The sequence below is a fragment of the Panthera uncia genome, chromosome B4, assembly GCF_023721935.1.
Source record: "Panthera uncia isolate 11264 chromosome B4, Puncia_PCG_1.0, whole genome shotgun sequence".
NCBI classification, from domain to species: Eukaryota; Metazoa; Chordata; class Mammalia; order Carnivora; family Felidae; genus Panthera; species Panthera uncia.
In genome coordinates, this window is record NC_064809.1 from 108,940,462 (window position 1) to 108,966,052 (window position 25,591).

At 41.9% G+C, this 25,591-nt stretch overlaps 2 protein-coding genes across 9 annotated transcripts in view; both read right to left on the reverse strand.

Moving 5' to 3' along the window:
- The window catches only part of POC1B (POC1 centriolar protein B), a 95,409-nt gene extending 74,150 nt beyond the window's left edge, over positions 1-21,259 (reverse strand). For 4 of the 8 annotated variants that reach the window (XR_007456751.1, XR_007456750.1, XR_007456752.1 and 1 more), the window contains exons 1-2: positions 21,162-21,259; positions 20,417-20,501 (exon numbers count right to left, since the gene is read on the reverse strand). Coding sequence is in view for 2 of the 8 variants with exons in the window: in XM_049626065.1 (XP_049482022.1) it covers positions 20,417-20,501; positions 21,162-21,176 (100 nt within the window). In the remaining 6 variants the exon portion in view is untranslated. Of the gene's footprint in view, positions 1-3,059; positions 3,240-20,416; positions 21,056-21,161 lie in introns of those variants that run through there. The other 4 variants (XM_049626065.1, XM_049626062.1, XM_049626063.1 and 1 more) reach the window with 4 other exon arrangements.
- GALNT4 (polypeptide N-acetylgalactosaminyltransferase 4) lies at positions 15,108-20,386 on the reverse strand. Its single transcript, XM_049626061.1, has one exon. The coding sequence runs from the start codon at positions 19,870-19,872 to the stop codon at positions 18,124-18,126; it is 1,749 nt and encodes a 582-aa protein (XP_049482018.1). The 5' UTR covers positions 19,873-20,386; the 3' UTR covers positions 15,108-18,123.
- Positions 21,260-25,591: the final 4,332 nt, after the last annotated feature.

The window sequence follows — 25,591 nt, forward strand, 5'->3', positions numbered from 1 at the left end:
GAAGATAGCAGCATAACACAGGCCCTCGGGACTAGGAGTAGTTCTGTCTCTAACTCTCAGGATAACTGGGAAAGTTACTTAACATCTGTGTCATGAAGACTGAATGCTTTTCCTGAGAGAGCTGAGAATGATGATTTTTTAAAAATGTTTATGTGAAGATAATTTCACACTTAAGAGGAAACATAAGAATAGTATAAAGAACATTAATATACCCTTTGCCAGATCTTTTTTTTTAATTTAATTTTATTTTTGAGAGAGAGAGAGAGCAAGCAGTGGGGAGGGACAGAGGGAGAAAGACAGAATCTTAAGCAGTCTCCCTGTTCAACAGGAGCCTGGGGCAGGGCTCAATCCCACAATCCCGGGATCATGACCTGAGCTGAAATCAAGAGTAGGAGGCTCATCTGACTGAGCCACCCAGCAACCCTACCCTTTGCCAGATCTACTTGTTGTTAATATTTTGCTCCACTTGGTTTATAATTTACTCTTACACTCACTTGTACTCACTCTGTATACATGAACGAGCTTGCATGCTCACATAAGTGCGTGCGCGCGCGCACACACACACACACACACACACACAGTTGTTTTTTTTCTTTCCCTGAACCATTTGGAAGTGAATACATTATCATGGTGACTTTATTCCTAAATACTTCATTGTGTTTTTCTAAGAATAAGGATGTTCTCTTACATACCCATAGCAGTATCAACTTCAGGAAATTTATTACTGACAATACTTTAATCTACCAACTATTTTCCAATTTTGCTAATTGACCCAGTGATGTCTTTTATGGCTGGAAAAGGTGGTCTTGAAAATCTTTTTCTGCTCTGACATTCTACAATTAATAAAAGAATTGTGTATGTCAGACATTAGTTTAAGGCTTTAAGGAAATAAAGACAAATGCAATCAATGGTGGAAATAAATGCCTTGGACAAAGAATGAACAAATAAACCAATGAAAGCTAGATCTAATTCTTGCCCCCAAACCAAATTTTATACATGCATGTAGCCCCCAAATTACCCCAATAATAGGAACCAGGTCAATGAGAATCACTAAGTCTAGACTGCAGAATCTTAGAAAAAAATACGACTTTATAAACTTGAAATAGAATTAGCATTACTGTTAAAAGAGAATATAAAGTCACTGAAAACCTTCTCACTTCTTTAGTCATAGATAAAATTCATTGGACTTAAGTATGCACTGTTTCCAGTTAACTTTAAAAAGTTAAAGTGAGTTTTAAAGTTTCAAACTATAATGCTGTATACTACCCCTTTCAAAAAATATACAAAAAGTTGATGCTCCACCACTGTTCATAAAATTATTAAATATTTATATCAGAGACTAAATTATCTGGAGCTAAGGGAGACCAAATAGGGAAAACAATGAATTATCATGAGCATTACACTATTTAAGTTCTAAAGTATTATGCTACAAATAAGATCTATAAAAAGAAGAAAGAAGACAGAATCCCTTACCTCAAGGAATCACAACATCATAGGGGAGACAGTTCACTAATAATATCATACATGTTTGCACCCCAATGTTTATAGCAGCACTATCAACAATAGCCAAAGTGTGGAAAGAGTCCAAATGTCCATCGATGGATGAATGGATAAAGAAGATGTAGTACACACACACACACACACACACACACACACACACACACACACAATGGAGTATTACTTGGCAATCAAAAAGAATGAAATCTTGCCATTTGCAACTACGTGAATGGAACTAGAGGGTATTATGCTAAGCGAAATTAGTCAGAGAAAGACAAATATCATATGACTTCACTCATATGAGGATTTTAAGAGACAAAACAGATGAACATAAGGGAAGGGAAACAAAAATAATATAAAAACAGGGAGGGGGACAAAACAGAAGAGACTCTTAAATACAGAGAACAAACAGAAGGTTACTGGAGGGGTTGTGTGAGTAAATGGGTAAGGGGCATTAAGGAATCTACTCCTGAAATCATTGTTGCACTATATGCTAACTAATTTGGATGTGAATTTAAAAAAATTAAATTCAGAAAATATATATGTTCAGAGGACTTTTAGAAATTATTCATCCATTTTCCATACCTCCTACTCCCCTTCACCTACTGTGCCCAGCTTCCCAGCCTCCCCACTGGCAAGCACAATGTTTTCTTTGTACTTATCGTTTGTTTCTGCTTTTTTTGTTTGTGTTCATTCATTTGTTTTGTCTTTTAGATTCCACCTGCAAATGAAATCATATAGTATTTGTCTTTCTCTGACTTATTTCACTTAGCATAATTATCTCTGAGGTCCACCTATGTTGCCACCATTCCTTGTTATGGCTGAGTAATATTCCTGTGTGTGTGTGTGTGTGTGTGTGTGTGTGTACCACATTTTCTTTATCTACTCATCTACTGATGGACACTTGGGTTGCTTCCATATTTTGGCTACTGTAAAAAATGCTATAGTAAACATAGGGGTGCATATATCATTTTAAATTAGTGTTTTTATTTTCTTTGGGTAAATACTTAGTAATGGAATTACTGGATCATAAAATTCTATTTTCAATATTTTGAGGAATCTCCATTCTGTTTTTCAGAGTAGCTGTACCAATTTACGATCCCACCAAGTGTATATGGAGGGTTCCTTTTTCTTCACATCCTTGCCAACACTTATTTCTTGTCTCTTTGATTCTAGCCATTCTGACAGGTATAAAGTGATATCTTGTTGTGGTTGTGATTTGTATTTCCCTAACAATTAGTGGTGTTGAGCATCTGTATATATTTCTCTTGGCCATACATATGTCTTCTTTAGAAGTATGTCCATTCAGGTCCTCTGCCCATCTTTTAATCAGATGATTTGTTTTTTGGGTGTTGAGTTGTAAGTTCTTTATATATTTTGGATATTAATCCCTTATTGTATTCATCATTTGCAAATATCTTCTCCCATTCACTAGGTTGTCTTTTTGTTTTGTTGGTGGTTTCTTTCACTGTGCAAGAGCTTTTTTTTTTTTTTTTTTTTTTTTTAGTATAGTCCCAATAGTTTATTTTGCTTTTGCTTTTGTTTTGCTTGAAGATACGTACCTAGAAAAATGTTCCTATGGCTGATGTCAAAGAAATTACTGCCTATGTTTTCTTTTAAAAGTTTTATGGTTTCAGATCTCACATTTAGGTCTTTAACCCATTTTTTTTCCCACTGAAATTGAATTTTTATTCCAAATGACTGTAAAAGCTGAAAAGACAACAGACAAAATTGAAAATTACTTGTTTAACTGGAAATGAGAAGTAATTGATTTGCAGGAGAGCCAATGGTGTGGTGAGAGCCTGCCACTGATAACAGTTGTAATTAAGAAAGCGTAAAAATAACCAGTGTCTTTTAGATATGCAATCTGGATGTGCAGCATGTACAGCAAATAAAATAAAAGGAAAGTAAAAAAAAAAAAAGGGGGGGGGTGTGGGGAAAACCCACAAAATCCGAAACCTCAGAAATTAACATTCATTTAAGAACATAGTAGTGAAGGCTTTTCATGGCAAAATTTTCACAATTCTTAAAATGGAAGTCTTCAAAAGAACTTCTTCAAATTGAAAAGCTGAGAACAGTTACGCTGGCTTGGAAGAGCTGCTACCTGTCACAAAGATAAAGATGACACTCAGTCCTACTTTCAAACACAGTGATATCTGATGAACCCGACGAACCTGAGCAGAACAGAGAGGCGGCCTGGCGGGCGCTGACATCGCTCATTGCGAAACGGTTCACTGATAGTATCACAGATGTTCACAGGACTTTTATATATTCTTCACCCTTAGTGTTGTACGGAGCGGTTAGTGATCCTTCCTGAGGAAAAGGTATTTGAGCAGAGACCTGAGTGCAGTGAGGGGTGATTCAAACTGACATGTGCAGGGAGAACACACTCGGGGCAGACGGGACCCCACACATGACCGCCTGAGACAATAACATAGTTAAAAGACTGATGAATAATAGAGAAAGAATAGTAGAGGGAGAATAGTAGCTACAAGGGAGCACAAGGGGGTACTCCTGGGGGCACTAGTAATGGTTCTTGCTCTGAGTGTTTGTTAAATGGGCATGTCACATTGTGAAAATTCATCAACTTGTCCAATTTGGGTACATATCTTATACTTCGATAAAACATTTAGAAAAAATGTTTAAAAATATCACCCTGCTCGCTCTGTGCAGAATATACAGGGTGTAGGGGGGCAGAATGGAAGAAGAAAATCAATTAGGAGGCTACTGCAATAATCCGGTCAGGAGAAGGTGGTGGTTTGGACTAAGCTGGAGGCCACAGAAGTGGGAGAAGTGGTCAATATTTGGTATGTTTAAAGGTAGAGCCTGTGCAGGCAGCTACTGGATTCGATACAAGGAAGAAAGAAAGCAGAAGCAACCAGGCCAGGCTTTCGGACGGGGCACCCAGATGAATCTCAGGGCCATTTAATGATATTAGAAAAACCAGAAGAGGGGCACCAGGGTGGCTCAGGCAGTTAAGTGTCTGACTCTTGATTTTGGCTCAGGTCACGATCTCACGGTTCATGGGTTCGAATGCCATGACGGGCACTGCACCGACAGTGAGAAGCCTCCTTGGGATTCTCATTCTCTCTCTCTCTCCCTCTCCCTCTCCCTCTCCCTCTCCCTCTCCCTCTCCCTCTCCCTCTCCCTCTCCCTGACCCTCCCTGCTTGCACTGTCTCTGTCTCTCAAAATAAGTAAATAAACTTTTAAAAAATAATGTGTTTAAAAGAAAAGCCAGAAGAGATGGAGGTTGACAGTGAGGCAGCGTGGGGTGGGAATCAAGAGTTCTTTTTGGGATGCAGTACGCTGAAGATGCCCATTAGACATACAGGTGGAAATGTCAAGTATGGGGGTGGATATACCCACCGAGAGCTCAGGGAGAGATTTTAAGTGTTCACTGTGGTGGTTAAAGGAGCAAACTATAGAATTAGACTCCCTGAGTCAAATCCAAGCTATCGTCTACAAGCTATGTACCCTTGGGCAAGTTACTCAGCCTTTCTATGCCTGCGACACTGAATCTACAAACGAGGTGTTTTAAGTATTACATGAAATGATACTTGTAATCGATGCCTGTCACACAGAAGACACTCAAAGTTACCCATTATTACTATCGGTTTTCTTTGTGCCACCGTCAGCAGCAGCTGTTGTGTAGAGAAGGACTGGACACTGCATAGGATCACTTGGGGAGTGAATCTAGATGAAGAGGGTGAAGGTACCTAAAGGAGCCGTAAATGAAACAGGAGGGGACAAGCAGATTTTGCTGTCCAGGAACTCAAGAAGTATTCAGAGAGGGTGACAAGCCATATCAAATGCTTTCAAGAAATTAGAGTAACATCAGGCCTGAAAAGGACCAGCTACATAATTTGCGGGGCCCAGCATCAAATGTCAATGTGGGGGTCCTCGTAGAAAAACTGCTAAGAATTTCAGGACTGTGATAGCAGGGCATTAAACCAGTCCTAAGTGACTACACAGGGCATATGCTCATAAAACTGGCCCTGGGCCCGAGGACAAGTTGTTGATTTGGCAATAAGAACTGCGTCTGTGAAGTGGTGAGATCAGAGCTGGTTGCTGTTGGTTGATGAGAGATGGGAGGGAGGCTGTGGAAAGAGTTAATGTGTACAACTGATTCATTAATTCATTGAGGGTTTACAGGGTCCCTAACACTTAACATGATAAGAAGCAGGAAAAAATGGTATTACAGGATCACGGTGACTCAACAATTAATGGGGTGAGGGAGGTCAGAGGGATAAGAATATGAAGCTTAAATGAGAAGGTGACACAGGACTTGAGACTTCACATATTTTGTCGGAAAAGGAAAAGAGCATCTTAACCAGAGTGGATGCTCAAAATTACAAATATAGAGTCGACGGCTGCATGCACACATTAAAGCAGCACTTGCTTGCTATCCTGGTGTGAAGCCCGGTGAAGAGAAGTGAGACGGCAGAAGGAAAAGGTGGTTCATAGGACAGGGACAGCCTCACCTTTGGGCAAAGGGGCACTTCAGAGGCCTATTAATTACGAAATACCAGAAGCCAAGATGTCCCAAGTACCACTGTGTGGCTCAGGGTACACTATTTCTTCCACATTTTTCATCGTTACTTCCTTAACCTTATCCACTAAACTCTAATACTGTGATAATGAAAGGTACTGGACTACGGATATCAATGTTGTAAAGTGTCAACGTGGAATTTACTTTCCTTCATTTCCACTGAACCACACCCTAAATAAACACCACCACCTCATTTCAAATGCCAAAGCTTATATGATTCGTCATCCAACTGGTCTATTTTGAGATAAAATGTCAAAGGGAAGAAGTTAAGAGAAAAGGTTAATTAGTAAATCTACCCTTGAAAAAATGATTTTTATCCCCTAACAATAATTCACGGTTTCAGGAAATCTTCATTAGGACAAAAGACAAAACAAAGTCCATGTGCACCCAGGCCAGTGCTATGTCTCTGGAGGTACCAAGGAACGCACCAAGGAGAACATGTTTGCTTTCCATCACGTCCAAAAGGCCAATAGTTACTGTGTCACCTTAACTAGCAATAACTTGAGCCACCCTAAGATCTCTCACTCCTTGTTTTATCCAAACCTGCAGTTACTTAGAGGTTTGCTCCATCAGGAATACTATATCCTTAGAAAGAAACGGTAGTGCCTCCAGTTTGTGAGCTTGCTGTTAAATTATTTTATCTTTTCAATTGGTAATAAATGCACATGTTATTGGTATTTACCAAAATCTCCTTCTGGACCTTGGCCACTTAGCTCCCCTTCCTAGAGGCAAACCAATGTTAACCATTTCTTGAGTACCCTCTTATGTGCTTAAACAAATATGTGCCTATTTACATGTATTTTTTATACAAATGGCAGCATGTTATTTGTCATTCTGCATTTTGCTTCTCTATCTTCCTTTGCCAGCCCACTTAGTATAATATGTTGGAGATCGTGATGTATTAGTACATAGAGCTGTCTTATTCTTTTCCTATTTTTTCATGTTTATTTATATTTGAGAGAGAGAGAGAGACACACACACACACATAGAGCACAGAGGCAGAGAGAGATGGAGACAGAATCTGAAGCAGGCTCTAGGCTCCGAGCTGTCAGCACAAAGCCTGACCCAGGGCTTGAACTCAGGAACCATGAGATCATAACCTAAGCCAAAGTTAGACACTTAACCGACTGAGCCACCCAGGTGACCCATTCTTTTCCTATTTTTAATAAAACCTTACTTTATTTTATTTTTATTTTACTTTATCTTATTTACATTTATTTATTTTTGAGAGAGAGAGAGCACAAGTGAGGGAGGGGCAGAGAGAGAATGAGACACAGAATCCAAAGCAGGCTCCAGGCTCTGAGCTGTCAGCACAGAGCCCAACGCGGGGCTTGAACTCACAAACCATGAGATCACAACCTGAGCCAAAGTCGGACGCTTAACCAACTGAGCCACCCAGGTGCCCCAAAACCTTAAAGAAAGATTTCCTAAGCCATTTCTTCTCTTTATTGACCAGATACCCTTAAAGACTACAGACCTGTTATTTTTGTGAGATGTTCATCAGTTTTTTTTCTTGATGTTCCCTCATGATTAGATTCAGGATATGTATTTTTGATAGGAATCCACAGGTTGTATTGTGCCCTCATCATAGCAGGGTGTTTGTGTCTGTTTGTCCCGGTATCGGTGAGATTTACTTTGATTGCTTGGTCCAGGTGGCATGTTGCTGCTTGGGCTCTGCCTCTTGGCTGTTCTGCAGGAAGAGTGCCTCTGAGAAGGAAGCCAAGGCGGCTGCGGGCTCACCGTGTGTGTTTCCCTTCTGCCTCGCAGGGACTGTTACAGTTCTGCACTCTCTGTTGCTTGATGACTGAATTCACTTGCCTCATATATGTTGCCCCATTTTACAGTTGTTTTTAGGCTGGAGGGCAAGTTTGGCTACCAATTACTCTGTCAGGACTGGAGGGAGAAGTGTGCTTGATTCTCTTTAATAGCTACATAATATTCTATTGTGTAGCCACACCTTAATTTATTTAACCAGTCTACCCTATTTACCCCTTCACAAATGATGCGGTAATACACATGAGTCATTTCTGATGTGTACAAATACATCATTGTGATCAGTTCCCAAAAAAATTATTGATGGGTCAAAGAGTACATGTTTTTGAACTCACAAAAAGGTCTATGTTCACAATATAGTGTCTTTCACAGCTTTATACATTTGGATCATCTCCCTCTCAGGCCTTTCCATCCCATATTCAAGAAAGTCCTAGTAATTCAAATCACCTTCATATAGAAATTCTTGAATTTTTCAACTATTTTAGGGGTCCTTCTATGTATTTTGGACTCTGATTATGTCTCACTTATACTCCACTACCAGAAGTTAACTCAGATTTCTGGTTTGAGGGCACCATGACTTTGTACTTCCTATAGCATATCCAGGTTCATGCTGGTCTTTAGGTCACAAAAGAAACTCTAGATGGCCTTCTTCAAGGAAAAATAAACAAGGACATATTCTAAGGAAATCTGTGAGGAGATCTCTATGACTGTTTTTTAAGAAAAAAAAATTATCACTCCCAAGCATACACATCTATAAACTTAGATAAAAGGGAAAGGGCTGCCCGATAAAAAGATAATATTCTAATCTTCACTAGATAAACTTTCATCTCTATCTAGTACTTTCAGAGTTAGTTTGTGCTATCCAAGCACTATGTAATAATATAAATAAATGATGGCACTAACTTAAAATTCCTCTGCCCTGAATGAGGGAATATTTAAGCATCTTTTCCTTCTAGCTGACACTAAGTCATTATCTTGCTAGTGTAAGCATGGTCTAAAAGGAGCTGTGGGTGCTTTAAAAATAATCTTCAGTAATGACAATCAGGAGAACTTAATTTAACTTACTCAAATTCCACATCTCTAGGAGGATGGACAATCACAACAACATACACCTTTACAGAGTTGTTACTAGGGGCCAAATACTTTTATAAGCATTATTTTATTTAATCCTCACAACGAGGCAAGTAATTATCATTATCCCTCTTGTTCAGATGAGGAAATGAGGCTTAGTGAGGTTAAGTAATTTGTCCAAGGTCATGGAGGCAGAAAGCAATGTAGTCCATTTTTAACCCAGTTCTATCAGTCTCCAAAGCCTCAGTCTCCAAAGCCTGGGCATTTAACCAATAACCCAGTGTTTTGAGAAGCACTGGGCATTTATGGATTATCCCTATTACAATTACTGGGAACCTTGTTTAAAATGTGTACTTCCAGTAAATTAAACATTCTTTGGGGTGAGACTGAGGAATCTGATTTTTTTTTTTTTTTTACCACTTTCTCACTTAATTCTGATGCACCTTGGAAGTGGAGACATACTGTGCTCTGCATACACTAACACTTAGGAATAAGTTTTTGAACTGTAACAGTGGGAGAAACTTTAACGAAGCTACTACACAGGTTGCCATCAAAAACCATAATAGGAAAAGAATTTCTGGCAAACTTTTATTATGGTTTCACTGTGAAGAAAACAACTTAGAACTTCCAAATTTCATTCTGCTTCTATTCAATGAAAAAAAGAAAGAAATTAACTTGTTCTTTACCATCATTTATTCTACAAATAACCCACAGGCTAATAGGGATTGGGTCCATGACAGCATAACCTTGAAGGGAAAAAAGGGAGGAAAGTGACAACTTCAGTGTTAAAATTATACAATTTTAAATGGAAACTTCTAAAGTGCGGCTCGGGTTCTACAAACCATGTGACAGTACTTTTAAACTCTTCTAATGTTTGAATAAATTTGAGTGCTGCCTTCGGAGAAGCTGGCCTAATGGAAAAGAATGTGGCTCTAGCATTAGACTCCAATCCAGGCCCAGCCAGGCTGTGCTGCTTACTAGCTATGTAGCTTCAGGAAAGTTCCTGAACCTTCATCCATAAAAAAGGATGGAAACACTTCACAGGTTATTGGTTTTTCCCATCCCCTCTCCTCCAACCACCTCCCAACCCACCCTGTGAAACCCAAGAGCCCAGCACCTTCTGAAAGGCTATCAAGTATAAATCCACCATACTTTATGTTCTGTTTCTCTGAGTCACGACCAGAAGTTTAGGCCTTGAGTTCCTCCAGTCATCATCCACATGCTCTCACTCCTATAACTCTCTGGATGTCGCCTTAGCTGACCCTGACACCCATGCCTTCTCTCCTTCCCAAAAGCTGCCAGTGGGCCAGGGGGACTCCCAGTAGATGATCTCCCTATAACCACATCCTCCTCCTTGAAAGTCCCTCCTCCTCAACCACTTACGCTTAACTTTGCTTGGGAACCCCAAGTTCCCTGAAACCCTTTCAAGTGACAATCATTTTCTCTTTCACATTTCACCTACCTCACGTCACAGTTTTCCTCTCTAGCTCCTGATATTATTAGTTCAGTCAACAGATATCTCACCCTTACACCACATAAGGCATTGTGGGCCGGGCAGGGGAAGTCCTAAGGAACAAAATAGGCAAACTTTCTAAATGGAGAGCTGACACTCAGATGAAGAGGAGGAAAACAAGTCAAGAAGCAGGCAAACATGACATCTTAAATTGTGCCAACAGACACGAAAGCTACATCAGGAAGTCATAAGGAGAATTTTGTGTGGAGGTAGAATACTTACTTCAGATGGAGTTATCAGTAGCATTTTAAGGAGAGGCAGAAGGACAAGGAGCCAGCCAAGCAGAGTGAGGAAGTGAAGAGCATTTCAGACCAAGGGGACAACCAGAATGCTCCAAGGCCCTTTTCTTCCACGCTTCCTTGGCAATTCATTCCGTGGCCACACCCTGCATCTTGTCATCAGCAGAAACCGAACACTTCCCAGATCATGAATTGAAGCCTGCCGTCCTCTGACAAGCTGCTTTCCTTACAGTTTAGTCAAGTAATTTCTATATCACTCCAATCCATTGACCCATATTCTCCATGGAGGCTCTCTTTTCATCACCTTCATTTCTCTCTTTATCCTACTGATAAGCCCCCTCTCACACATATATTCAATCCCCTGACTCTCCCTCCTTCCTTCAAGTTTCCCCAGCTAAATCCCAGTCACTCTGGCTTTTCTGGACCTATATTTGTACCAGTGAGAATAGCTAGACACACCCCCAAACAGATTAGAAACACGGTAAATGTATAACCACTAATGTCACCTGGATCTCTACACGGCCCAGTATTGCTCAATTCTGCAATACTTCCCTCCCTACTCTCCTAATGACTATTTAACATCTCCTCTCAATTCCACATTTCTCCCCCACCCTAGACCTTGGCTTTCATGAGACCCTACTGTCATGGCTTTCCTTCTATCTTTCTGATTATTTCTTCTTAGATTCTTTTGCCATTTCTTCTTCTTGTCTAAAGGTTTGGGATCTTTAGGACTAAACTTGGGCTATTTGCCCTCATGGTTCTATGTTCTTCCCAGGTGATCTCAAATATTCCCATGACTTTGCTGAAGTCGAAAACAAATGGAGACCAGCCTTGAAAATTCCCTGAGTAGACAAAAACAGTTTAATCACACAAACAAAGATTAATTTAGCTTATTTTGTCAAACTAACTTGACCTAGGTCATTTCTTGCTTATGTCTCTGGAAATCACAAGCAAAAACTTGAACTGTTTCCCAAGGTAACTCCTGACCAACACCCTATCATTTAAGAGAATTCTAATATTACAAGCAATGAATGTGAAGAATAAAGTCACTGCTTTCTCACTATTAAGCTGCTTTGTAACATACCCCTGAGCCTCACTGCATGTTTTGAGTGTTCCCAGTTTGCAAACTATCTTTATGGTATGTACACAATAAACTTTAACTAATTACTATTTCAGGGATTCCTCAGTTTTACTTCTGTTATTTCTGAACTTTTGACAACTTTAAATACCATCTGTATGCTAATAACTCCCAAATTTCTCTCTTTCCCAGAGCACCACCCTAGTCTGAACCATCATCAACTCCTGCTGGTATTACTAAAATATCTCCTAATTGACTTCTCTACTAATAGTTCAGTATCCACAGAGCAGAGTGATCTTTTTGAGGTCTAAATCAGATTATGCCATTCCCTTCCTTAACACTCTTCAACAACTTTTCACAACTCTCAGAACAAAATCCTAAAACACGGCCTCCGCCTTAGTTTCCTAGGGCTGCCATAACAAATTGCCAAAATCTTGGAGGCTTAAAACAAAGCAAATTTATTCTCGTACAGTCCCAAAGGCCAGAAGTACAAAATCAAGGCATTGGTAGGATTCTCTCTAATGTTCTAAAGGAGATTCCATTCTTTGTCTCTTCCAAGGTCTGGTGCCTCCAGAAGCTCTTTGGCTCCTGGCTGCATGACTCCAATCTCTGCCTCTGGCTTCTTCTCTTATCTCCTCTGTGTCTCTCCTAATAACACTTGTCATTGGATTCAAGGCTCACCAAGATAATCCAGAATGATCTCTTCTTGAGATCCTTAACTTAATTACATCTGGAAAGAACTTTTTTCCCAAACAAAGTCACATTTACAGGTTTCAGGGACATGAACATATCTTTTAAAGGGCCCCTATTTAACCTGCTCTAGCCTCCAAGACCTTACTACCTCTGCCTTCCCCTGCAACTTCATCCCCTAAAGCTCTCTCTCTGCTTTCATTTACAGCCTCTACCCCTTCTGGCCTTTCTCTCTCTCTCTCTCTCTCTTTTTTTTTTTAAAGTAATTTTTTTAAGTTTTCCTGTTTATGTAATCTCTACACTCAATGTGGAGCTCTAACTCATGACCCAAGATCAAGAGTCGCATGCTCTTCTGACTGAGCCAGCTAGGTGCCTCTGGCCTTCTTCTATTTCCTTAATCAAGGACAAGTTCTTTCCCACTCTTGGTTTTTGAATATGCAATTCTTTCTCTAGTCTTTGCCTGGCTAACTCCTCCCTCAGGTCCTGAGTTAAATCTAACTTCCACAAAGGAGTATTCCTTGACCCCATAAACTTATGTCGCCACTGTTATTCCTCAAAGCACTCTTCCTTTTCTTCACAGCATGCACCCCTTTTCCTGTTTCAGGTTGTACCTGCACACGGCTACACGGCACACGGCTGTGTGTTTACTTGTTAATAATTTGTCTCTATCATCAGACTATGGATTCTTCACACCATGTGAAGAAGCACACCTGTTTTGTTCTCCTCTGTGTGTGTGCACCCAGAGCATAAGCCAGCATCTGGCATGCTGTAGCATTAACTAAATAAAGTTCCACTCGATAAATGGGGAACTTTTATTTTTTATATATCATTCCCCCTTTGAACAGGATCAGATAAGTGCAAATAAGAGGGTCAGAATGGTGACCAGACAGCCAAGGGCACTGCTAGCCTTCAGTGGACAACTCTCCTGGGCCAGCCTGAGAAAGTGGTCGAGCTTGGCATAAAAAAGGAAAAGTCATGTCTGATTATTAGCAAGCTGTAAGGACTTGTCTACTCTTCACTTCTACCCTGGACAACTATTCAGTTCAGGAATTTATTTCACCTTTTATAATAATCCCTATGTCCTGGTCAAAACGATTTAGGTTTTTCTGAAATTTTAGGAAAAAATTCCAATACAGATTCTCACTCATGGTCTAATTCACATATATAACTTTCTTAACTCTGTTAAATTACAAAATGACTCAAGTGTTAATAAATCCTGCTGGCCGGTTTTAAAGTCTGGTAGGCACAGAGGGATATAGAAATCTTTTTTGGAATACATGAAATTCTCCAGCCTCTTCTTTTCCCCTAAAGATTTTTTTTTTTTTATAATTGAGATGTAATTCACATACTATAACTTCACCCCTTTATAGTGTATAATTCAGTGTTTTACCCAAAATTGTACCACCATTGTCACTATCTAATTCCAGAACATTCTCATTACACACCCACCCCCTAAAAAAACCCATCCTCATTAGCAATCATTCTCTATTCCTTCCTGCCACAGGCTCTGGCAAACACTTTGTACTGTCTATGATTTTTCCAGTCATTTTTTACTTTCATGAAACTGAAGGTGGGATACAATGATTTGCACAGGGTTGCAGTCAGTAAGACAGCAAGATTCTAGCATATGTATTTACAGTAACTTTTTAAACTATACATTAAAAAACCCCAAAAGATCAGTAAAAATATGTTTAGCTCAACTGTACATATCCTAAATGCGGCTATTGAGACATCTGATGGAGAAAGCAGAGTCTTTACAATAGTGATTCCCAAGAAGTGTCTCAGGCACGGGAGAGGCATGGGTGTGGGGCATTAGGCAGAATCACTAAAGAGGAAGAAGAGATGTGGCTGGTGGAAAGGAACTGCACTTCGGATGGGGGGATGCAGAGCGATGGTTGAGGGAAATGTGAGGCTATGTGGTTTACAGAATAGATATATTTCTTTTTAGCCAAAGGTTTTGAAATTCATGTTAATGTGCCCAGGTGTTCACTTGCTTCCTTTTACAGAGCCCCCAGTGGGCCCCAGAGCTCCCCAGTCATTTCCTGTTTGTTTATGAGTAGTAAACGCAGACATTAATAGTGCTAACACCACTCAGAATACTTGTAGGGTAATGACACCTTGCAAAATAATGCAGGAACTTTGACTTTTTAATATTCTGTCTGTATTTTCAAATAAGCTAAATAATTACAAGCTTAACTCTCTTCTGTTACCATCAACAAATGTGTACATAGAAACAATGATCCCATAGACTAAAATTATCAGAATCCATTTGCAAAAATAATTAGCAATGCATTTTATTTTATGTCTTAATATTGCAAAAAATCATTAACAAAAGAAAAAAAAAGGATGGGAACTGCTCAACACACAGAAAAAAATTCATTGTTCAAAAGAGATTAATCTGAACCTCAACCTTTTTTGGGCTCAATTACAAATATTATTAAAACAGCAATTGAAAGGGACAAACTAGGGATGCCTGGGTAGCTCAGTCAGTGAAGCGTCCAACTTCAGCTCAGGTCATGACCTTGCACTCGCTCGCTCACTGAGTTCAAGCCCCCGCTTCGCTTCAGGCTCTGTGCTGACAGCTCAGAGCTGGAGCCTGTGTCTCCCTCTCTCTCTGCCCATCCCCCGCTCACTCTCCGTCTCTCTGTCTCAAAAATAAACAAACATTAAAAAAAATTTTAACAAAAGGGACAAACTAATCGAAACCAAATATTTTATTAGTTAAAATTGAGATCCTAAAACCACTAACACTATACAACTTAAAAATAACCTCTTGGCTCCAACCTAGAAAAGTTTGATTTGCCAACATACAACGAATATGCAGGAACCTACTACTACTGAGTAAACAAATTGTCTTTCACAAACAAGTTACTGTGAGTTCTAGAGATCCTGAAGATGATCATTATCATTTGTCTGAAAGACGACTGCTAGAAATGCCTACTTAGTTAATGTACTCATAGAGCTGGACACTGAATGGCATAACGACCATTTGAAGTAGAAACCTCTTGTCTACCAAATATTTTACTGAAACTGATATTAATATGTAAACTAACTTAAAAAGTCAACTCTTAACTGTCTACAGCAAAAGAGAGCTTTGGTACCAATAAATGGGAATTAGGGCGTCAAAATAGACATTGTTTGTAGATTTACAGTATGTTTTTTTAAATTAAATTGGCAATGCCTATAGACAAAAGCATGAAAGTCTCATCCTTCTGTTACCTACCCTACATGAGGAATGAACAACCGGACTCTTTCAAGTTACTGATCTAAATAAAGCACTATCCTAAAATTTCTTCCAAAATAATTAATGGGTCACATCCTACAATTTAGCAATAGGTAAAAAATTAAGTACTTTACTTTTCAATGCCCCCTTTATCTTTTGACAGGAGCAGCAAGATACTGGGGTAAAAGTAATTCCAATAAGTACTTCCAGAATAATCAATTTTAGTTTTTCCATTTGAAGGGGGGGGGCGGCTAACAAGAACAAATAAGTAAATAAAGGGTGATTTAAATTAAAAAGTAGACTGGGCAAGGGGAGACAGTAGGTTTAGGAGAACAAATGCTGTCAAACAACCATTTTTGCAAAATGCAGATTATTATAAATCCTTCTTAAATTACACCCAGGGCCATGTACCTTGCACATGAAATTTGGATAATTCTCTGATAAACCTCAAGGTTGCTAGATAACTTCACGAAAGTTATTAACACATTTTCATTGTGAGAAGCAAAGGAGAAATAAAAATAATCAAGATACATAGCACTTTTACTTTTTGAAATGGCTATCCTAAAAGTTTTTCTTAAATTCCGATTTTGCAAAGTTCCTTCTCTCCAGTCATCAAGTACACACTGAAAACAACTTTACTTATGAGTACTGTGGACTATCTATAGAGTATGCATTTTTCATAAATGTAGACCAAAGTGAACTAATTGAGATTTGGTTCTAAATTCAGCCTGTGATTCTTGGATATAGCTTTGGAACAAAATGAGTGGTGTATATATATATATATATATATATTTAAGTATAGTTACTTCTTAATTTTGTTGGGAAAATATTTATATTCTCAGCCCAAAAGATTACTTTTAGAGTTTGAAAGATTAAAGATAAAAACAAAATTGGTTCAACAATTGTCAAATAAAATGAATACAAACACTGACCACAACAACTTTCCACTCAATCCAAAATAAACCACTTCAGTTGAGCTCGGCTCACTTAATTTTAAAAGTATCCCCCTTTTCCAGATTCTTAACTGGACTGATTATTGCCTAACAACATTATCTGTGTTAAAAGTGAAGAGATAAAAAGTGTTGTAAAGACTGCACGAGTGATTGTAATGTGTAATCACGTTTCAGAGCTGGAAGGGATCTTTGAGATCTAATCCAGCACCCACATTTTATAGATGAGAAAACTGAAGCCCAAACGGAGTCTTTTGGTCAAACGACATGACCAAAATCACATTCCATGGCTGAGCCATTCATTCATTCATTCATCATTCATTCACCCACATACTACTGAAAGCTGCGTAAGTGCCAGGCTTGGTGCTAGGTGCTGAAAACAGGCTGCAGGGCAGCAATCGGCAGCGTCCAGGCAACAGGCAAGCTTTTTCCTTGTTTTAAGAGAAATCCTTAAATGTCCTCACCAGGAAGAACTCCTAGAAGACTTCCACAGCCTTTGCAGCACCGGGCCCACTTTCAGTTTCACACATTTCAGTAAACACAGTTGGCTTTAACTTTGCAGAGGCCACAATCATGTTTACTTTAAACAATTAAGCATTAACAAAGGGAAGCACAGTATTGTGAATGAGTCCCTTTCCAGTACATTCATAACTTAAGGAAGTGCAATCAGAAAATGCGCCCCCCCCCCAACACACACAAGAGTTCACAGAGAGGACAGCTTACAGAATCAGAGAAAATGAGGTATCAATACAGGCCAGTTAAGTCTAATAGCTCAAGTTTACCAAGTGTGGAATGTAAATCTCTCCCCGTTTCATTCAGATGTGGGTATATTTTTCTGAGATGTCTGCATGTTAAAAAGACCTCTAAACTCACATTCAAACTAATGCCCTCTTCCAATGAAACGTACATCTAAACCAGGCCTTTCTCCTTAAGATCAACTTCCTTTGATTTCTAGTTGATTAAAGGAAAACTAAAATAAAAAAATAATGACACCTAATGTGTTGGCTAAAAGAAATTCAAATCCTCATACAATAAGAATAGCAATAGCTCAAACTGCACATTTATGAGTTTTGTTTTTAAAGAGATGGGCAGTGAACTTATCCATCAACATAAATCATCGCTCTTTCTGCTTGGACTTTTACAGTCTTCAATATTAAGTCTGGCACTTAACTGTTTTGTGTATATCAATTCACAGTCAACTTCTTTGAGGAGAAAAAAACCATATTGACAAAGCTTTTAAATAAAACAACCCATAAGTAAGGCACTTTGAAATATTAAACAGCAGCTCTCTGTGCACCCATTTTCAGCATTCTATACCAAAATGAAACATAGCTTTCACATAGCTCTCGCAGATGACCAGTGGGTGATTTCTGATAAAACACAACCTCACTGAGGCTCTTTAAAGGCTCTTTGACTTTCTTGAAATGACCAGTGGGTGATTTCTGATAAAACACAATCTCACTGAGGCTCTTTAAAGGCTCTTTGACTTTCTTGGAGCTATTGTCCATCCGCTCAGGAAGAAAGTGCTGTTGTGCTCTTCTATTTCTCAAACTTCCAGATCTGTTTTTTATCTAGAGCATCACAAGTTCTCATTTGAACATCAGGGCGACCCTCAGGTGTCCGAAAAGCACTAAGGCACAGTCCCGAGCGGGGATGAAAAATGGTTCCATCTTCTTCAAAATGCCAAATAATGTTTGCTGGAATGGGGAACCCATCTTTTGGACAATTTTGCATTCCTACATAATTTTTTTGCTCAGGAACCTCTGCGCATAACTCTGTCACAGAGTTAAACCTTATTTCCTTGTTTGAAGTGTATTCAAAGAATTGATTGCCTCCTTGGCCGTGGCAGCCAAACAGTGAAAGGTTGGCACCTGTGGGGTTACTGTCAGGAGAGTTATAATCTAAACATTCGGAAGAGATTCCCATACTGCGAATAGCTCCGTGCCAGCCTGGCCTATCCTCTGGAACATGTAAATTAGAAAACACATTTTTCAAATACCAGTCAAAGCTCTTGCACTTCAGCCGTTCTCGTAGTAATTTTCTTTCAGATATATCACCATAAGCTTCTTTCCTTGCTGGAGGGTTTCGATTGTAGAAATGCTCTTTGTACTGGTCCATCCACACTTCCGCTGCCCGAGCAGTATTCTGTAGGAAATTGGGCCGAGCATATGGCGCCCGCTTGGGGAATACATGGCCCACGTGGGAACACGGGTGGATCTCCAGTTTACCTCCACACTGCCACACCCTAAAAGATAGCTCCAGGTTTTCACCCCCCCACACTTCCATTCCAGTGTCATATGTTCCAAGGTACTGAAAATATTTCTTGCTGACAGCAAACAGTCCTCCAGCCATGGTGGGAGATCGGATTGGGTCAATTCTCGATTTCCGTCTGTCCCTTTCATGTTTGGGGACTGAATGCCACTGGAAGGTTAAGCGCCAGTCAAATCCACCAATCATGGGCTCCCCGGTCTGCATATAGAACTCAAAAGTATTCCAATCAATGGTGTCTATCACAGGACATACAATTGCTGTTTCATCTTTCCCAATTCTTTCCAAAAGTGGTTCTAACCAACCAGAATTACACTCACAGTGGCAATCCAGGAAAGTGAGGACATCCCCCGTGGCAAAAGTGGCCCCAATCAGGCGGGCTCGAACCAGCCCCTCCCGCTTATTTGTTCTAATCAAGCGGACTCTATCGAGATTGCTGATGTAAGTTTCAAGCTGTGTCTTCAAATAAACTCTGTCACTCAAGTCATCCACTAGGATGATTTCCTTCAAGAGGACTGCAGGAGAAGTTTCTAAAACACTGTGGATGGTGCGGAGCAAGGTCGACCAGGCTTCATTATAGAAAGCGATGATAACAGAGGTGGTGGGAAGTCTCCTATAATTAAACTTCTGGGATTTACACTCATACATTCTTTTATCCTCTATGTGGCGGTGCAGGGAAATCCTGTCGCTGAGATAAATATTAATGGCATATCTCTCAATAAGTTCTTCTTGCTGCTTTAGTTCATCCTGGCTGAGCTGGAGTTTGCTGGCTTTCCCCCACTCCCCAAGTGCGTGGAAATCTGCAGGGGGCTTCTCATAAAGCGGTCGAGACAACTCCTCTGCCTTTTCCCAGGGGCCTGAGAGCTGTTTGGGCCCCCTCTCCCTGGCAAGGCCGGCTGCTGAGGAGGCATGGAAAGTAGAGACAGAGAGTTCCACCAGGATATAGGCCACTGTTAAAAGCGCCAGCAACAGGCAGCTCTTGCCTGCCCAGGTCCACCTCACGGCCATCCGGATCCTCATGGTTAAGGCGCAGACGCGGCCACCAGAGCCACCACGCAGGGGAAGGACTTCGGACCAGCAGATTGAGGTCCCGGCTCAGGTAGGAGCGAACTTCCGAGCACGTCCCTCCTTTCACGCAGGCGCTCGGCTTCTTTCCAGCCACAGGGGCTTCGCAGCGGTCACCGGAGACCTCTCGGTCCTTGGCCTCCGGCACAGCCCCAACTCCTTTCTCCCCGCTTCCTCCACTTGGTCTCACAACTTTTCACAAACTCTCTGGCCAACACCCCACCCTCCCTGGGCCGAGGACAAACCCCTCCCCTTCCCACTCACTCCTCCTGGCGGTTAGTTCGAGAAAGTCGTCGGCCAGGCCCGGGCCTGGAGGCGACTCGGCGGGGCCGGGCTGGGGGCCAGGACGGGCACGACCCAGGTGCCCGAGGCTGCGGCGCTCTCAACCCCCACACGGGTCCTCGGGGGCTCTCCCGCGGCCCCGCGTGGACAGGAGGCAAGGTTTCCGACCACCTGAGCCTTGGCCGCATCACAAAGACGGGGAGAGAATGAAACTTACCAAGTTGTTTGCCGTTGGGACTGAAGTCCACGGACGTGATCGCAGCTTTGTGGCCCTTAAAATACCGCTCCAGAACGGGGTCCTCCTGGGAAGAAAGTCGTCGGGTTGTGAAAGCAGGTGCAGCCGTCGGACGCGGGCGTCGCGGGGTCAGCGCGGCCGCCTCCGCCGGGGCCCGGCCCGGGAACCGCCACACGGACGCTGGCCCCGCGGAGCCCGAGGGCCCTGCGCCAGCGCCCGCTCGGACCCCGACTCGGCGAGGCCGAGCGCCTGCCGCCCGCGCGGAGCCCGCCCCCACCGCCCGGGCCGCTCCCCAGAGTCGGGCGCCCGCGCGGGGCCACCGGGACGGCTCATCGGAATGCACGTTCCCGGGCCCCGGCGCCGGAGCCACCGGCGCGAGGCGGGGCCCCGGCTCCGGGGCTTTTGCAAACCCGCCAGGTGATTCTGACGCAGGCGCTCCACTGGAACCCTCCGAGAATTCTGGGGGCCATGGGGCTGCCCGGGCTCCGTCCCGAGCTCCGGGACGCCGGGAGGAGCGCCCGGGATCCGGCCAGGTAGCGTCAGGATCTCCGGCCCGGGATCCAGGGATCCCCCGGAGCGGAGAGTGAGGCGTGGACGTCCCCGGGGCGGGGGGCGCGGGGCGAGCGGCTCAGCACCCGGCTGCGGACGCTCGCCTCCACCTCCCGCCAGGTGCTAGCGCGGCCCTGCGGCACCAGCTCCGGGGAGGCGCCCCCCAGCCCCTCCTTACCGGGGCGGAGGCCATGGGAGGAGCGGCCGGCGCCGGGCTCCAGCCGGCGGGGGGGACCGGGGGAAGGGAGGGGACGGGACGGGAAGGGGGGACCGTGCGGCGCCCGGAACCGTCTGCCCAGAGCGGCGGCGCCTCCCGGTCACTACAACAACGGCGACCCAGTCAAACCCCGCGCTCCAGGCGTGGCCAGTCGAGCCCCGAGGCGGCGCCCGCGCCGGAGGAAGCCGTGCCCGGGCCAGCAGGCTGGCGGGACGCTCCAGGGTCAGGTGTGACAACGCACGAAAGCCAGCGTTTACTAACACTCGCACTGCCCGCGGCTTGAAACCGTGAAAGAGGGCAGTCACCGCGGTGGCAAGGAGACCGAGGCGAGGGAGAGGGCAAGGAGTCTGTGATCGATGCAATCGGAGTTCGATTACACGTTAAAGAGACAGCGCCCAGGAATTTGAAGAGGGTCCCCGACAGCTTAATGACTGGGGAAGGGAGTTTGGGTCTGAAGAGGGGCAGCTTGCTAAGTATTCATATACGCACAGGAACTAAACCTCTGGAGGACAGATTTTAATTTACTTTATCACTATTTTTCACACAATACCCTTCGTGATATAAATGCTGGAGAGATGAATGAATGAATGTTGTGCATCTACTTAATGTTTTTTCTGCTATGTGTTTCTGTTCTAATCTGCTCGTTAGTGTATGCTTTAGAGCAGCCAATTTCCTCGGCAACAAGTTTAAAGTCTGCAGGAAGCCTTAGAAAGAAACTTTTTGTTTTGTTTAAATTATTAGGCTACATAGTAATATAGCCATTTGTATAGCAGGCTTTCTTACACACAATATCATTGGCGTTTCGGCAACGCCATGGCGCTGATGCAGTTATAAAATGTTACCAACGTTTGCAAATTGCAAACTTGATTCCTAGATAGTTTACATATAATTGTCAAAGATTACAGAGTCAGATCTTCCAATTCTAAACCCATATTCTCTTTTCCCCTACCTCAAAGCATAAAAGACTCGGCTGAAAATTACATATAAAATAAACATTCTTGGCAGCAAAAAAATGATGTAATAGACAGCCGGTAAGACACATATTCTATGTAAATGAAAGGTATAGTACACACCTTAATTGCGGGTTCTCTAGTTGTCTAGTGATAGAATTTAGTTTTAGTAAATACCGCACATAGCAATTAAACAGACAGGAAATAGCTTATTTGCTATCTCCTGTTTGGCTCTGAGGGGTACGCAGGTGACTGAGACATTTTCACTGCCCTCAAGAACTCAACAGACTAGGTTTCTGAGTCTCATATTTTAGTATGTATAACGATGATTTAGGGGACCCCATTCCCAGAGATGCTGATTCAACATGCATAGGGTGGGATCGGGGCTCTATAAATGTAATAAAGAAGTCTTAGTTGTGTACATTGAGAAACATTGCTGTAGTCTAGGAGGTGATGTATCAAGAGTGTCGATACCAGCAACTTACCAACAAACTGTGACAGGACTCTGAGCTTTGCTGCTTATTCCCAGACTAGGTGTGACTTCAAACAAACAAACAAACAAACAAACAAGACTGACATCTGACATGCTTAAAAATAATGCTGGATGCTGGTTTGTGTGTAAAACGTTGTAGCTCTGTGGAAAACAGTTGTGCAGTTCCTCAAAAAATTAACTCCTAGCCATATAACTCCAAATGTATTGAAAGCAAGGGCTAGAACAGATACTTGGACACCAAGGTTCATAGGAGCGTTGTTCACAACAGTCAAAAAGTGGAAACAACTCACATGTCTAACAGTGAATCTATAAAGAAAATGTGGTATGGACATACAATGACTGTCATTTGGTCATAAAAAGGAATGAGATTCTGATACATACCACAACGTGAGTGAAATCTGAAAACATTATGCTAACTGAATAAGCTAGACACAAAGGCTAGTTGGATTCATAGAGACAGAAAGTGGAATGGCAGCTGCCACAGGTGCGAGGATAAGAGAGAATGGAGAATTACTGTCTAATCAGAACCGAACTTCTGTTTGAGGTGATGATGTTCTGGAAATAGAGATGGGTGATGGTTCAAAACATTGTGAATGTACTTAATGCCAGTGAATCGTACACTTAAGAATAAAGTTTACATTTTATTTTAATGTATATTTGACTGCAATAAAAATAATAATTCTAGAAACTCTGAGGAATGACCAAGACCTCATTATTTCTCATAGCCAAGATATGTCTGATCTTGGGTATAGCAGATTACCAGAAAAGGAAAAAGGTAAAAATGTAGAAACTAGCTCAAAAGAAAAGTTTTAAAGTACAGATTTTTCTCTAAGTCTTTTAGTAAAAATACAATTAAGCTTTTTTTCTAGTTATCAAAAAATACATCACCTATTGGGCCATTACCTAAACGTAGACTTAATTATTATTATTATTATTATTTTTCAGAGCGCTTGCGGGTCTCAGTCAGTCAAGCAGTCTTCATGTTTGGCTAAGGGCTAAGGTCACGATCTTGCAGCAGCAGTTTGTGAGTTCCAGCCGGCTGTGTGCTGACAGCTCAGAGCCTGGAGCCTGCTTTGGATTCTGTCTCCCTCTCTCTCTGCCCCTCCCCTGCTCGCACTGTCTCTCTCTCTCTCTCTCTCTCTCTCTCTCTCTCTCAAAACTAAAAAAAGAAAAGGAAAAAGAAAAAAAACCATTAAACATTTTTTATTAAAAAATACTTTTTTAATATACTTATGGTGTGCTCACTACATGCTAAATGCTCTTCTAAGTGCCTTGCAAATTTTGACATTCAATCCTCATAAGAATCTTGTCAGAGAGGTGCTCTAATCACCATGTGCATTCCTCTATGAGGAAACTGATATGCGGAGACATCAAGTTACCTGCTCCAGGTACACAGCTAGGCAGTGTAGATTTTAGTCGGTGCCTCCAGACCCCATTCTTAGTTACTAAGTCCTGACGCCTTTTGCATGGTTGCAGGCATATTGCGAACATGTAAAATTCAGTATCCTAGCCTAACAGTAAATTTCCCCCCCCCCCCACCAAAAGGAACTTCTTTGTTTCCATTCCACTCTTCTCTTTTATTAGTCCAATGGCCCCTCCCATGGTTCTTTTCCATATTTGATTTGATTTTGTTTTGTTTGTTGTTCCTCACCTTTGCAAACCAGCAAAATGTCAGAGATAGATATTTAGAAACATGGCCAAAGTTGGGGAGATATATATATATATATATATATATATTTTTTTTTTTTTTTTTCCTAACCTCAAGCCTGCTTGAATTCATGTAATAGCACTTGTCACAATAATTTGGGACCACTCCCAAACGGCAAATTTATTAATCTGGAAGAAAGCCACAATAATCCACAAAATTTAAAAATCTATAGGCTATCATTGGGGGCAAGGTACTGCATAAGACAAAACTGATCCTTTCATTAGCTCTCCTTTTCCAGATTCCCTTCAGATTAGACACTGACCATCTGTACTTGAGCACTATAAAAATTTGTTTTTATGTTAGCAGGAGTCATTCCTGGGTTGGTTCCCTTCGCGGGTTGAAAATTCAGGGATAGCACACAAGTGCCATCTACTGTTCACCTTCCTGTGTGGTTACTTGGAATGAAACTACTTTGTAGCCTGTTTGCAGGCAGTGTAACTTGTGGCTACAGTTGCTCTAGAGTATAGGAGCGTACCTAGAAAGGAAGTACCAGATCTGTTTGAATCATGAAAGCATTAGCCTTTTTTTGGTTTTGTTTTGAACACCACCAATGATTTATTTCAATCAACATTCAGTCTCCAAATCCTATCCATGGTATCCTCCCAATAGAATTTATCTTCCCATCTTTCTGTCCTTATGTCTTCTGCCCTGCTACAGGCCGCCCTCTTCCTCTGCCTCCCAGATCATTTCAGTAACAAGAGCAAAAATTAATAAGTGAGACTACAGCAACCTAAAAAGCTTCTGCGCAGCGGAAAGAAACAAAATGTAAAGGCAACCTCACAGCTGTATTGGATCCTTGAAAGTTGACACGATAGATAGTAGAGCTTCAACGTTTTTACCATAACAGCAACAACAATAAAAACAAAATGGTAATGATGCGTTGGAGAGGATGTGTTAACCAACCTTACGGTGGTGAGCATTTCAAGTCGAATAGCAAATCATCACATTGTACACCGAGCAGTGGGCTGGACTTGGGCACTCAGGGGCTCCTCCCCCTCTCCGCTGTCCTTGCAAAGCGGGTTCTGCTTGCTTCTCCCACTCCCAAGGGATGCTCCAAGGACGGAGCCTTGAGAGGGGGATGTGATGTTGAAAACACCTGCATGGTATATATAACAAGCCAGCGAGGGCCTCTTTATAAGCTTTTAAGATTTGGAGGACGTGTCCAGGGATGCCGTTACCCTGCTACCACCCAAGACAAGCCTCTTATCTTTTCCTTACCACTTTTTATTCACTTATGTAC